General features: G+C 36.3%; 1 protein-coding gene across 1 annotated transcript in view; it reads right to left on the reverse strand.

Moving 5' to 3' along the window:
• LOC134505438 (apolipoprotein B-100-like) overlaps nt 1-14,625 on the reverse strand; it is a 42,530-nt gene that overhangs the window by 19,690 nt on the left and 8,215 nt on the right. Inside the window, exons 6-20 of the mRNA XM_063315131.1 lie at nt 13,610-13,734; nt 13,398-13,480; nt 12,175-12,397; nt 10,908-11,135; nt 9,877-9,991; nt 9,632-9,778; nt 9,053-9,264; nt 7,932-8,172; nt 6,844-7,020; nt 5,834-6,025; nt 4,173-4,340; nt 2,808-3,019; nt 2,123-2,305; nt 776-897; nt 115-325 (exon numbers count right to left, since the gene is read on the reverse strand). Coding sequence (XP_063171201.1) covers nt 115-325; nt 776-897; nt 2,123-2,305; nt 2,808-3,019; nt 4,173-4,340; nt 5,834-6,025; nt 6,844-7,020; nt 7,932-8,172; nt 9,053-9,264; nt 9,632-9,778; nt 9,877-9,991; nt 10,908-11,135; nt 12,175-12,397; nt 13,398-13,480; nt 13,610-13,734 — 2,639 coding nt within the window. The remainder of the gene's footprint in view (nt 1-114; nt 326-775; nt 898-2,122; nt 2,306-2,807; nt 3,020-4,172; nt 4,341-5,833; nt 6,026-6,843; nt 7,021-7,931; nt 8,173-9,052; nt 9,265-9,631; nt 9,779-9,876; nt 9,992-10,907; nt 11,136-12,174; nt 12,398-13,397; nt 13,481-13,609; nt 13,735-14,625) is intronic.

A 14,625-nucleotide genomic window follows, 5' to 3' on the forward strand; every position in this document is an offset into this window, starting at 1 on the left:
CCCCCCCCCGCGACCATCAGCAGTCAATAGGGCATTCACAATATTCCTTAAGATATAAAGACCTATTTGCATATTATCAGTTCTGCAAGAATTAGAGGGGGAAAGTAGCATTACCCCAGTCTTCCTGTAATGGTAATTTCAGGGCTTTTCTTGTTGATAATGTCTAAGATAAAGGCATATGCTTTCCTTTCTTGACTGGAAGAATCAGTAAGTCTGAGATTGGTGCCAAAATTGATGTTGAAAACAGGGACCTGGAAGTCACTGGTCAAAATTTTCTTGTTTCGATTGTATATAAAGATCAATTTGGCTTCACTTTCTTTTACACCTGAAACATAGAATGATAACATATGGATTACAAATGTGCTCCATAAAAATAAATGGCCAACATCAGTGCAGTTGAAAACGTCTTTCGGTTTAGATCTTAAATTCTGAAAATCTTTGTTTGGAAAGCCTTCCCTAGGCATTCATTCCATGTGCTTAAAACCACTTGATCGTTCTATGCAATGACTGGTAGCTGATTAAAAAGCCTAGACCATGAATCAAACCAGTATTAAATCCATGGTGCAGTTTCCCATTTGGTTTTGACAGATGTTTGATGTGTGTTGATTTCCTTAAAATTGCTAAGATTTCTCACATCCTGATCTTCCAAGATCTGTTGACAGGAGAACTAGTGATTTTATACATTTCTGAGACTTTTGTCAGAGAAGAGATTTATTACTAGGCAAATCTTTGAAGATTGTAAATTACTGTAAAACAAATTGTACAGCTTTCTTACCTTTGGCTTGAGCAGTGAATTTTAAAGTGTCTACCAAGTCTTCTCCCTCTCTGTTTAGTTCATAATTAGCACTTGCAATGTACTCCTTTACTTTTCCTGTTGGTTGTAGTTCAATTTCAAACCTAATTATGTTAAAATGGGAAGATAATATCTCACTGTGAATTGTGAATAATTAAATGGAATAACAGTCCAGATGGAAAAAAAATATTACCACTTAGATATCACAGTAAAAATAAACAACTCCAATTGATAGTGATTAAAAAAAAGATAAGATGTATTTAACAGTGATGCAATCTTAAAAAAAAAATCAAAGCATACTAAAAGATTTGTTTATATTATTGGCTAGTATCTGGACTTATATAATAACAACCAGTCATAATTTATATGGACTTTCATAAGCCTTTAGTCCTACATAGTTTTAAGGAGTCATCTTATTTCTGGTTCAGGCTACTTCCTCCCATAAAACTATTCTTACCTGTTTATAAATTAGTTTGCAAAATCTATTTGAAAATACGCAAATATGTATTTAAATAGTATTTAAGAGGTATTTAAAATGCACACTTTAATTAAGGTGTATTTTAATATGTATCTGATCCATATCATGTGAAAGCTGTTAAGACCTTGAAAATTTAGCAGTATTAACTTCACTTTGATAAGGTGTGTGGTATATTCCTGTCCTCCCCTTCTCCTACTTGTGTTATATTTTAGCTGCCATTCTAATGATATACTCCCAACTTCACACACATACGGTTTTGTATGTGGGACTTATACACAGAATGATCAAAGAGCATGTGGCACAGATTATGAGGGCAAAGTCCTACAATGCTGAGGCTTTCAGGATAAGGAAATAGAACATCAATTACTATTAGTTATCTATACATATTATCATATTAAAAGAACTCTAAAGATCCTTGCAGTAAAGACTGGTGCGATAAAATATAAAGATTCACAGTAGAATATAAAATATTTGGCATCAGGATAGTCTGTTCTCAGGTTATATCACGGAAAGGTAGAAATTGATGATGGGCAAATGATTCAGCATGTTAAAGAGTTCATTATAAATAGATTCCTGGCTTTCAGGATGGTGAAGAGGGGCTTAATTGTCAGAGCCATTAGTAAAGCAGTGCACTAGTCCAAGGAAAGTAGGACATCCCACAAAAAAACATTTCCCATTAGTACCAGAAGAAAAATAAAATAAGCAAAATAAACCATTATCTGAATGTATGCATGTTCTGTACAGTCCCAGGAGCTTTCTTTTTTTGGTGAAGGATTTGTTTGGTCTGAAATATCGAGGGATCAAAGAGAAGTTGGTGACTCATTCAGGGAAAGACCAGTGGGACATCTTACCGAGTTTCCCCCGTCAGTGGATAATAAGGTGCTGCGTCAGTAGAGCTAGCGTTGGAATATTCTATTCTGGTACAGAAATTCAGACCAGTAAAGAAAGGGGAACAAGAGATTCGCGACACTCTATTCTCAATCAGTGGAGGAATCACTTCAGTTCGGGTTGGGGTGACCAAGTGCACGACATTGCTGTAAAAGGAAAAGGGAATAGATGATCCTTTCTCTTTCTACTGACTCAACCTATTAGCAATTAAAAATATTATATGATCATAAATTAAAATATTTTGCACAAATCTAATCCTGCTCTTGGAAAATAATTAACTTTCCATATGTCATATTTGAATCTGGTTTATATGTCTTTCTAGGGAGGACTAGAAAACAAATTAAAAGCTCTAAACTGATAGTCCCAGGCCAAGGTATTCAGAGTTCTTAACATATTCTTTGCAAGGTAGAAAAGTACAACTTTATAGCAATTCACAGACTAATTTCACTTTGTAAAGAAAGATAATGGCTAGATTAGTGTTTTATAATTACACCCAGGAACTATTTTTGTAACAGCAGACTAAAAATTATTGCAGAACATCTCTGAACAAAGCCTATACTACACACTACGTTTTAATGGCTGAATAGGAGAATATGATGTTATAAAAATCAGGAACCAAAAATGAAGTTTACAGAACTGTCATGATACCTGATGCTGAAAAACTTGATTGGGGCCTTTGGTGCAGGGATGGTGAGTTTAAGGTGTCCAGCTTTCAGTCCAACATTGGCTTCGATTCCAGATTCATGGTATATGTTGGTGTTCATCTGCACACCATTTTTGGCAAACTCGGGGATATTCACTCCTAAATGAGTTATAAACTCAACTGCCATAGATGGTTTAACAACCAACTCTGCTTGCATCTACAGGATACATAAAAGACACACAGATTTACTTCATTTCATCAAGCACTTTTCATGGTGTGACAAACCAGAATAATTCATTTCTGATTCTGATTCTATAAGTTTACTTATTGATAGTATTACAAATAAGTTTACTTATTGATAGTGTATTTCCCTCACCAGGCTGACAGACAATAAATTTCATATCCTGAAGCAGATTTACAAAACATTGTTTGTTATTTGTGTTTCTCCGAAAGTCTGATTTTCATATGTTGGAACCGTTTAAGCTCAGAACAAGCACATTTCAAAGTCAGTGTAGTCTTCAGTGCTGTATTTCTTATACAATGAAATATTTATTTACTTCTTTTCTATATTCCCTTTTCTAAACAACTTAGGCCAGTTTGCATTAAAATTTAAAACAATTTAAATGTATTAAAACAAAATAACATATTAAAGCATATTATATTAAAATCATTTTAACTGACTATTAATAAAATCCAAGTGGAAAGACAGGTCTGTAAGGTTCCCTTGTAGGCTTCTATAGAAAATAGACCCCTAATAAGGAGTGTATTCTACAATCTAGGAATCATGACTGAAAAAACCAGGTCTCATATCACCCGCAGACGGGCTGGTGATATCCAAAGATAAATCTCGCCTGACAATTTTGGTAAATTATGAAGCTCATACAAGAAAAATTTTCTCTGAGATAACCTGGGCCTAAGCTATATATCAGTGAGCTTCAATAGTTCCCCCCTCCCTACCCCCTGGAAGTGCTTCCCTGTATATGGAACTCCAACACAGACTCCACAGAAAAACAATTTGTAATGTACTTTAACTCAACTAAGGAACATTAATTAAGTACCTTCCTATAGGACCATCATAATTCCGCTGTAACATTAGACTTTGCCACCATGCAGCGCTGCTTCCAGTGTAGAGGAAAGATAGGTAAGCCATTAATGAAAGCCCCAAATTGTACTCTAAAAGCTCCTCCTGATTTTAGGCAGATCACAAACCCCTGTAACCCCTGCAATTAAGGGGGGCATTGCAAAAAGTAACAAGAGCCCCCTGAAATTGTGGCTCTTCTTTGCACTAGCTCACCAGTTGCTTCACTTCATATCTATTGCATTGTAGCTTGTTCAAGGAACTTTAAAATTAGTCTGAAAACGAAACTCACATTCCCCTGCAAAATTCTCATTCCAAGCTTAGTTCCGGGAGTGGCTACTCCAGACAAAGCTACTTGCAGCTGCAGTCCTGCACTTGTTGGCAGCTCAAATTCATTGTCCATGAAGATGTAGTGAATCATGAGATCATTCTCAGACCCCTGTGTTATGGCCTGGGCAATCTGCAGGCAAATAGATAGAAAAAGTATGTGTTACATTTGCATCCTTTCTAAGGAGTTTCTCTAGCTTCAAGCTTTGAAAACTGAATAAGGACTCAAGGAGGATTCTGACTTCACCTTTCTAAGTACAAACAAGGAAAATAACAGGAATAATTGATGGGTTAGCTAGTTCTATTAAACCTCGTTCAAATATATCTCAGGATTGTAACATGTCTCCAAATCAAAGCAAATAGGTGATATTAGAGGAAGTTTGCTTCCCTCTGCTGGTTTTCCTTTAAAAATGTTATAGTTTAATGTTTACTGGGAGCAGGGGAATCATGCATCTGCTTCTGTATTGAACAAGAAGTGTAACTTGGCAGCAGGGAACCTGCAGCTTTCCAGATCTTGCCTATGACCACCCCCAGTAGCATGACTCATTGTTTGGGATGCTGGGAGTGGAGATCTCCATGATCTGGTGACCACTAAAGACTTTGTGGACATGGTCATTTGCATGGCAACAATCTCCTAGTATGAATGCCTTCTATAACTAGTTCTGTAAAAATTCTACAACAAAAAGTACCCCTGCAACAACAGCTATTCCACATCAGTTGGGATAGCTCTAGTACGACATTGAAAACAATACAAAAGCAATGTACACAGTATGTTAAAAAAAACACCCTCTTTTGCCAGCCTTCTAAAGTTCTGGGTTGCATGGAAAAAGGCAGGAATAATGCGATAATTGGTCAAAATAAATGTCTTTTTAACAAATAAGCATCAAACAGATGGAAGGGATGTGCTAATCTGGATAGTGGGAGGATAAGGGGACATCAGTCTTTTGTTCCTGCTCTGAATCCTCTTCCAGATTGCTTCCCCTTTGCATTCTATTTGCACTGGGAGGAAAACTGTCTTTTGGGTTCCAATGAAAACTTCCTGTTCGGTTCACATAGACCCCGATAGAAAGCAAAAAGCCTAAGACTCCTTCCCATCCCATAGTTTGGTATCCAGATCAGGTTCCCAGGTCTGCTTTTCACTTTTTAAAATACATTCCGCAAATTGTAATAGTATGAATGGCATCTCATCTAGTCTGGTTCTCAGGTTTCAACACCATAAATGATTACTACTTAAAAACAAAAGCTGTTCACCTTCAGCAATCCAATTTCCATGAAGCAAATATTTTACTCTTAATGTGCTTACATACTGCCCACTCTTATCCAGCTTCCAGGGAATGTTGATTATAAGGTAGAAATAAATCCAGAATAAAAGGTATCGTTTTTATTTAATTGGACTCTCTCAGCAGTTCTATACACAACTCAGAAGGACATCTCATTGAATTCTATGAGTTTTTTCATGGTTAAATGGGTGCACAGAATGCGGACTTAAACCAAAGGGTGCAGACTTAAGCCAAAATCTCTGTCTCTTGAGTATAATGGTAATGGTTAGTGGTTAATTTGATTGAATAATGAATAGGAAAGAAAAATGGAGGGTAGAATGTACTGTTTAGTATCTGGAACACTTACCTTCTGAGGAATAGTCTGCAACGTTTTAAAACTTTTCAGGATCAGATTTCCCAACACCTTAAGATCACTGAGTTGCAAGTATCCCACTTCTTCATGGAAGATTCTGAAGTAGGCTTTGACATCAGGTGTTTGTTTGTTGGAGATTTCTTTAACCATTTTCTCAAAATTAAGCAGGATTCCTTTCATAATATCCTGAGAAAGCAAGAAAAAGGGGACCCCCCCCTTTGTTAAACAAATATCTGAGTTCACAAATATTGATAGCTAACCAGCAATGAATCAAACTATGGGATTTCTGATCTCATTCGAAGAAAGAATTTAGGCCAGCTTTGATCGAGAATCACATTTTAAATAAATCTTATTTAATCTACATGTAGAAAAAGTCTGAAGCTTCAACTATTGCTTAATCTGCACAATTTCTCAAAGTTTTTTTTTTTTAAAGTACTTTGAAACAAATATAGTCAGCTCGTAAGATTTGCTGACAAATCTCTGCTGTAAAAGGGCAAAGACTAGGGGGACAATTCAAAAGCTGAACACCTCACTCTTTCTCAAGGAACTTCAGCTGCTAGGATATATACTATCAACCTGAGTTCTGCCTTATGCCTGAACATTTGATATAATGAGAGCACATAAGAAAAGGAACATTAGACTATGAAAACTGTCTATATTATTAAAAGAATTTAGTTGGGCATTCAAGGAATCACCCTACAGCAGGACATTTACAAATGATGTCCTATGGCTTATTTATGCTATTTCTATGTTGCAGGGAAACTGAAAAGATACTTATGGAAATACAAATTCAGCATTCAATAAGCACTATATCTAATCTTAAGCGTATCTATTTAGACGTAATCTGAGGAACTTAATTCTCCAGTAAGTGTGTCAGCTTTTGAGCCTAATAGTAAATCAGTTATTTCAGCATTGCACTGAACTTGACCAAATATTCTACAGAGGTTCTAATGTTGATTTCTAAAATTTAACGGTACAGAAATATGAAGAAAACAGTCATATACCTGATCCTGTCTTCCATCCCTGGAGTATCCAAAATAATCAAAAAGGGCTTGGGAAAACTGTTCTGGTACTTTGCCATCAACCCAGTACAAAGCTTTGGTAGCAGCGTCAGGGAAAAACCCTCCTGGCCCAAACATTGCTTCTACTGTAGGCTCTAGGTTTTTGCCATCCAAACCAATCTGTTCAAACAAATGAAAAGAAAAGTGGTTTCACTTGGAAAGCCCAGGTTAACTTGTCTGAATATTCAGTGGCAGTTCTGTAGGTGTTTCTTGGCAAAAGCATCTGTTTAGAAAGGCTTCTGGAAGACAGATTGCTCTTTCCACGTGGAAATACAAATTTTAGAGCTTTAGTAGATTTCCCAGTGAAATGCAGTCTTGTTCAGGAAAGAAGTGTGGTGAAGCTGTTATAACAGCACAAAGCTATTGGCTACCTTGGAGTATTTTACTTGTTAGATTTTTGGTCGTTGGTTTCCTTTTGTCTGTGGTTTTCTTCACCTTTTACATGTTCATTGGCTTCCAATGTTTAAATTTGAATTGTTTCAAACGAATTGTGCATTTGTAGAAGGGGAGGATAATAGTATTAGATTTCTGATTGATGGTGACTTAAGTTCTAAGCATATTTATTACTGATTTTAAAGTGAGTTATTTCCAGATAATTGATTATTGGGCTGCAGCCTAAATAAACAAACACAATGACTTCAGCTTTATGGGAGATTTCAAATGTAAAATTAATGGCTCACTGGGGTTGTGTTTGGTCATAAGTGCATACAGAGACCTTGTCCTTTGATATCAAGATACTAGCATGGTCATAACAGCTGCAGATTTAGCAATTTTATTCCTATGCCAATTGATTCCTGAAACCATTTATAATATATTTTGATAAACTGTAATGTAGTGAGCCTATGTCTGTTGGGTAAATTTTTTATATAAGTTTGTCTTTTAAAACTATATCCTATTTTGAGAGCTTTTGGCTCCAATGCGATATTTAAATAAAACAGTAAATAACATAATACATTGATGTCAGTATTAATAAAGAATAGAAAAAAATAAGCATGAAGAAGGGAGAAAAAAGCATTTAAAAGCTGCTGTACCTCAAATATATCCAGAGGTTTCAGCCCAAATAACTCTAATGTTGTTTTCAGCATGGCTTCCTTAGCTATATAGCTGCTTGGATCAAACAGCAGATTTCCTTCCAATTTTGCCGAGAAAGGTTCCTCAGACCATGGGGCTGTCATTGTCTTGGAAACCTGGTAATTTCGTGAAAAACTTCGGAAGTCTTTGACTGTTGGTATCTGGTTTCCTTTAAGAGCCTGCTGAATTTTGATTCTGATCCTGATTAAATGGAAACAGAATGTCCAGTGTTATTAAACAAATAAGCAAAAGAAAGTAAATAAAATCCTATACAATGCTGAGGTAGATTATAGTTGTAGTTTTCAGTAATGTAGATTTGCTGCATCCTTATGGGGATCTCTTTACCAGGTGGATTGCTAGTGCATTAGTTTCACTGATAGGAGGAGAGAAAAACTGATCTGAAGGGGAGACCCTATAACTAAATTCTGAATTTACTACTTTGCTATAGCCTTACCAATTAAACAGTAGCCAAAGACCCTAAAGTCTCTTTCAAATTGAAATCATGGGCTTTAGGAGTCCTCAGAGAATAAAATATTTCACTTGGCACGAAACACAATAAAAACATTAGGTGTTACTTAGAGGATTTCTTTCCTAAAAGTCCTTGTTCCCTTCACATAGACCAGGTTTTGTAAAAAAAAAAAAGAGAGAGAGAGTTTAGATAGGTGGATATGGGAGAAGGCAACTCTGCCTCACAGCTTCGGATTAATAAACTAATTCCCAAAAGCAGCAACTTCGTTTAGGCCTTTCCTTCTGCCTCCATCATTTTTCAGAAAGAAGTTCCAAGAACACCAAGACTGCACAGAGAATTTTGGAAAATCTTTTCATTTAGGAGCAGGTACATTTTTTATTTCTTCAAGTCACTTTGTCTTTGATTAATGCCAGGACTGGGGAAAAGGAACTCTTTAGCCCCATACAATGTCACTGAGGTGAGTCCATTTAACTTTGGCCTCACAGAACATCCACTTATGGAATTATGCTTTAGTGGGGTTACTGAAGTTATTCATTAAGGTTATAAGCACAATTTCAACTAAAAGATAAACAGTGAAGCAATTTCAGCAGATTTTAAAATAGCTTGACTTACGGTTCATTGTAAAAATCAGTAGAATCTAAGACATTGGCAATGTGGGAAGCTACAAAACTTTTGACTTGTTCATTCTTGTCCCTCAGAACAACTTTAATGACTTTGGAAATATCAGATGAAGATGGGTTTTTCATCAGCATGAGGTAAGCTGCTAAACGTTTATCGGCTGGAGAAGAGGCTTCCTGGAAGACTCTAACAAGCATTCCACGGTCCTGAAACAAAAGAAAAATGGTAGCACTTTCCTAAAGCATCAGAACAGCAGCAGCTATGAGTAGTTTAATTGCTCTATTAGGAAACATTTAGGATTCACTTCTATGATTATCTAACTCACCAAAAGTCTATTATACAAATAAAGGAATCACATGCTTTGAGCTAGATCCTGGTGGAAAATCAAAATGCTGAAAGTCCATTTTCAGAAATAATACAATTAATAGAATTATATTAATTCACTTTTAATGAAAGCATTGCCTTGAAACTAATTTAACCTGTGTGTGAATTTTGTTTTATCTTTAGATATGAGATTTGTCTGAGAAACAAACTATGAAAAACCACCTAAAGTTATAAAATAGTCTGTTTTACCTCATCATTTAGAGTCATTTTTCTCAGTGCCTGAATAGCTGCTTTCTGGATGTCAGGGGATGCAACATTACTTCGAATGCACACTTTTAGGGAATGTTTCACATTGGGATTGACGTTTTCCAAAACGTTTCCCATATTGCCAATGGCCTGTGAAGCACAACAGAAAAATACAAGTGAGTTTTTTTCTCCCCACCAAAGAATATTCATCTGTAATAGTAAAAAGAGGTACTTTTACAAGCAAATACCCTGAGGGTCAAGTAGGTGAGGTCCTCATTTCCTGAACATTCATTGCTGATCAAAGATGTCATAAAGTTTGCAACATCTTTTATTTCTCCTGTAATTCCTTTCTGAGAGTAGAATCTGGAAGATAGGAAGAAATTTTTGAAAAATCTTTCAAAACTACAGGATAACTTAAAGTGAAAAATCAGTAATTGGCAGACTGAGAGTTCATCTTCTTTGCAAAGCCACTTCATCTATCCCATTAGCTCCGTCAAATTTTAATCAACAGCTGCTACAAACTGACCAGAGATATTCTCACAAGAAGAATGTTTACCACATATTGTCTCTGATTAAAAAAAAATGTTTGGCCTTCACTATTAACATCTTTAAAGGGGATGCGTGAGGGGGAGAGAATGTATATAATGTGAAAGTCATAACAGTGAAAGCTGAAATAACAGTTCTCATTTCCTCAGACGGACTGATGAACCACCAGGAGATCAGAGTGTTCAGCAACCTACAATGGTTGATCCCAACTTCAGATTGTTTATTTTCAAAACATATTAAAGTAACTTATTATAAATAATAAAAAGTAGAAATAAATAAAATAAAATAAAATAAATTCCCCCCTTGCTACTGCTAGCCTTCCTCATTGCCTAGATCTAATTTCTTTGCTGCCTGTATTGAACCATGATCTTTTCTTTTTGTGACATCTGGGCAAAATGTTTATGTTGAACTCCTAATAACATTGGCACTCAAAGAGATCACATATGTTTCAATCAATCAATCAATCAATCAATCATCTCTCAAGCAATATTCCTAGAAAATGGGGCTTTTTCTAAGATGTTTATCTTTTATAAGTATTTTTAAAGTACATGTTGCCTTATTAATCAGAGATGTTTTTTCAGTCAATTATAGTTTTAGTACTGTAATAGCTTAATTTAAGCAATTCAATGTTTTAACATTTGGTGTCCTAATGACAACTTTAGTCAATGCTGCGTTAGCTAAATTTTATACCTAATATGTCTTCCAATCAAAAATATGCTGAGTTGTCACATACCTATTTACAGAATGGCTCAAGGCATAGAAAGAAGCACGGCTTGGGTGATACTCAGCCATGTTTAGAATCTCCCGTATTGTTTTAGTGCACGGAGAAGGTAGCAGCCCCAAGCTGAATGTGACAGCATCTGCCACCAGAGGGTCAATACTGCCAGTTCTCAATATTTGAAGAATAGCTCCGAAGCATTCTGGGGTTCCACACTGAATCAGGGCCTGTATTGTGATGGAACTATAAAGAAAAGGAAGCAGAGGAATCATGGAGTGGATCTGATGGCACATTCACAGTACCTCTGTATTGGACAATGCACTGTCCAATTTCCCATTGATATATTTCATTACTTCTGCCTTAGAACTTATTTTAATTGCCTTTCTGTATAGATGGGCTAGCAAAACATGTGGCTCCCAACACTTGGAAATTAACCAGCTAGAGTGATGATCAGCCAATAGTTATGTTGAACCTTTTAGTTTTTCATGTTCTAATTTCCCAATAAATTGAAGCCAATGTATAGCACTGTATGGAGAACTCAGAATTCCATAAATATTTCATCTATTCTCTAATCCACAAAAATAAAGAACATGGAGGATAATGGTATGATTTGTTCTATAGCAGTAGTAGAAAGCTCATAAAGCTGATACCAAGTTTAATGCTAGATAATGCATGTGAATTGCTTTGAAATCATCTGTGCAAGTGTTATGTTAAAATACTCTAACATGTAACATGTAGACTGAATTTTGATGCAAAAAAGGACAATTTTATCTGGGTTGACAGGATTATGTATGTTAGCCAATAAAGTTTGTCTCATCCAAGGATATTGAGTCAATACAATTATCTGATGAAAGATAAATGTTTTGAAAGAATCAAGATATGGGCTGATCCAACAAACTTTTGTCCATCAACAAAACTCCAGAGTCCATTGGAGTTGTGAGGCCAATCAATTTAAATAAATAATAACTGGGAGGGGATGATTTTCTTCTCTTCCACATGCCCTTTGATTTATATCCAGAGGATTGGGCTTCTTCTAAACTGGAGATGAGGATGTATAGGGAGAAGTAGAAAACCCTGTCACATAAGTAGATTACCACCTAACAATACTGGGTTTCCTGTTCTCTGCTAGTAAAGCATTTGGCTGCTGTTCTCCCTGACTTGTATTTGCCAGCATTGCAATGTGTAAATTGCTAACTTTGGCTATGCTATTGCAAGGCATATGGCCAAACATATATCTCCACTGTGGGGTTCTATTATAATGACTCAACTGATGATAAAGTACCTGGAAGTTTCCATCATCTTTGGCACCAGGGGACCAAGAGTGCTATTGTGCAAGCTTCTTAGCCCAGTGACAAATCTGTAGAACAAACTGGCTCTTTTATGGTTCTGCTTAGAGACTTTCAGTTTGTTTAATTCTTGAAGAACTTTCAGAACAGCATCACCATGCCTGAGAATTTTGGCCTCCACATTCTCCAAAGACAGTTCTCTTTTCATCCGGCCAGTAACTGGAAAAAAAAAATGCATCTTTTCAAAATGATATCATTACATCACTGCCTACTCCACAGGATAATTGAACAACAAGGAGTTGTTTGTGTTTTGAGTTGGTTTGCAGATTCTTCCAATTGTAACTATCCATGCCCCCAGTAAAGATACTCCTAAGAGTTGAGGGATCCTCTGGAACAATGTGAAATGTGGATGCTTCTGGTGTATACAAGGAATAAGCAAAAACTGGGCACCTTGCTTTGTTCCCCTGATGTTTAGCCAGCATCAGGTACAATCACCCTGGACACTGGCAAAAGAATTATTCTCTGTGTTTGTTAGCTAACCAGATGTCCATATCTAAAAGTGAATCAGCCTTGTTCCAAATGGAATAACATCACATTGAAATGCTGCTATTATGTCTATAGAAAATATTAACCAGATATTAGTATCTTTATTTCTTTTCACAAGTCTTGCCTTAGGTTATCTCTTTCCAATTTGTAAGGCATCAGTTTATTCATGTCATCAGTGGTGAATGGATCCTTACTAATCTGATGGGCTTAGATTTAAAAAAAATTGACCAAAGAACATCTTGCCTTCTATGCATGAGCCTTGCAGTACAAATCAAAATAGGTTCCTCACAATCCCTCACAATTCCTCACTACAGTGCATAGGGTAGTCATCAAGATCCAATAAACATTTTTCTCCATTTCTCTTTCTTCAGAACCTTCTTAAATTTTGCATTAGCCTATGCACTGATGCCCTTTAATGCTTTATTCCAGCTCAGAAGAAGCATAATAGTCAATTAGACACTACCCTCCACAACTGTGGCTACTTCCATCTTTTCCTTGTAATGGATCAATCTTCAGTGAATTAACAGACCTTCAAACCTCCTTTAAGTGCTGCTCTAGGAAACCAGGTAGGTGAAATATTAATTCTTTTTTCCCCTGTGGGTCATACAGAAAAAAAATCCTATGTGACCCATAGGAAATAGATCAAAGTGAGAACCATTACTTAAAGACTTACCATCCATACTCCTGTCATTGATGTTGACTGTGCTTTCGTATTTCAGAGTTTGGATGACTTTTGCCATCATGCCATACTGATTTCTGTGGCAATAAGGAAAAAGCAACGAAGTCCATTATTCTTTGCATTGTATAAAGTAACATGGTGTTGTTTTGATCCACAGATGTAAACTGCGATAGGGAAGGGGTAGAGAAAAACTTTATGCAACTTACTTGTATGAGGAGGGCAGGAACAAGTGTTTCTCAGTGCAAATGGCTTCAGATACATGCTTCTTCTTTGTATCAACAGTGTAGTGGCAATGCTGGTTACTGCTTATCAGGCTGGATAAAGGTGTATTCTGCAAACATAATTGTGGCTAAATTAGGTAGCAAAATCAAAAGCACCATAGCCTAAGCTTATAAAAAAATCCACAAAAGTTACTCCCATGCTGGGAGCCATAGAGAAGGAATGGACAGGGAGTTTCACCACTTCTCTAGAAGCCTGGTGCATTTTTATACTGGATTTGCTGAAGATGTCCCTTCTTGCCAGCCTTTCTAGTATTAATGTGGGTGGAGCAGAGGCAGGATAGAACATTCAATCCTTCTACCAAGCTGGTGGGTCACCTGCACGGAGTCCCTGCTTGTTTACAGTGATCAGAATAGTGATTAGGCTGTTATCAGTGGAATATGGCTTCTATAGTTACTTGTTTAGCTTGTCATCTATCTTGGCTAGCCAGTAAGGAGGGGAATTTCTTTGCTCATGTGCTTTCCCTGCATTTCCATTTGGATACAAATATACAGTTAAATGTTCTTCCTTCCTTGGCAAGATCATATAAAATACTAGTTTATTCAATATCTATCATTATTTAGTATTTTGTAAACAGTCATTTATAATAGCAACAATTTTAAATAACATATTATCCCAGAGTTGGTAAACACTTCGCGTTTCCATAGGGATTCGGCGGGGGGGGGGATTTATTTTTTAGTCATAATGCCTCAGTTTGACCTGAGATCTTCTTCATGTTGCATAGTTTTCCTCTTGATAGGTTTGCAAGGGCCAATCCCAAGAACAAAACAAACAGAAGTGAGGACCCTAGATCATGACTCCTGCTAGAAACTCACATTTCCCTTTTTTAATTTTAATTCTTGGTTGCTCATAAAATGACTTTTACTTGACCACTGAGGAAAGAGATTTGACATCCAAATATATTGAGAAAATGATAGCTGAATTTTGTAATGACAATGATAAT

The sequence above is a fragment of the Candoia aspera genome, chromosome 1 (genome assembly GCF_035149785.1).
Source record: "Candoia aspera isolate rCanAsp1 chromosome 1, rCanAsp1.hap2, whole genome shotgun sequence".
NCBI lineage: Eukaryota > Metazoa > Chordata > Lepidosauria > Squamata > Boidae > Candoia > Candoia aspera.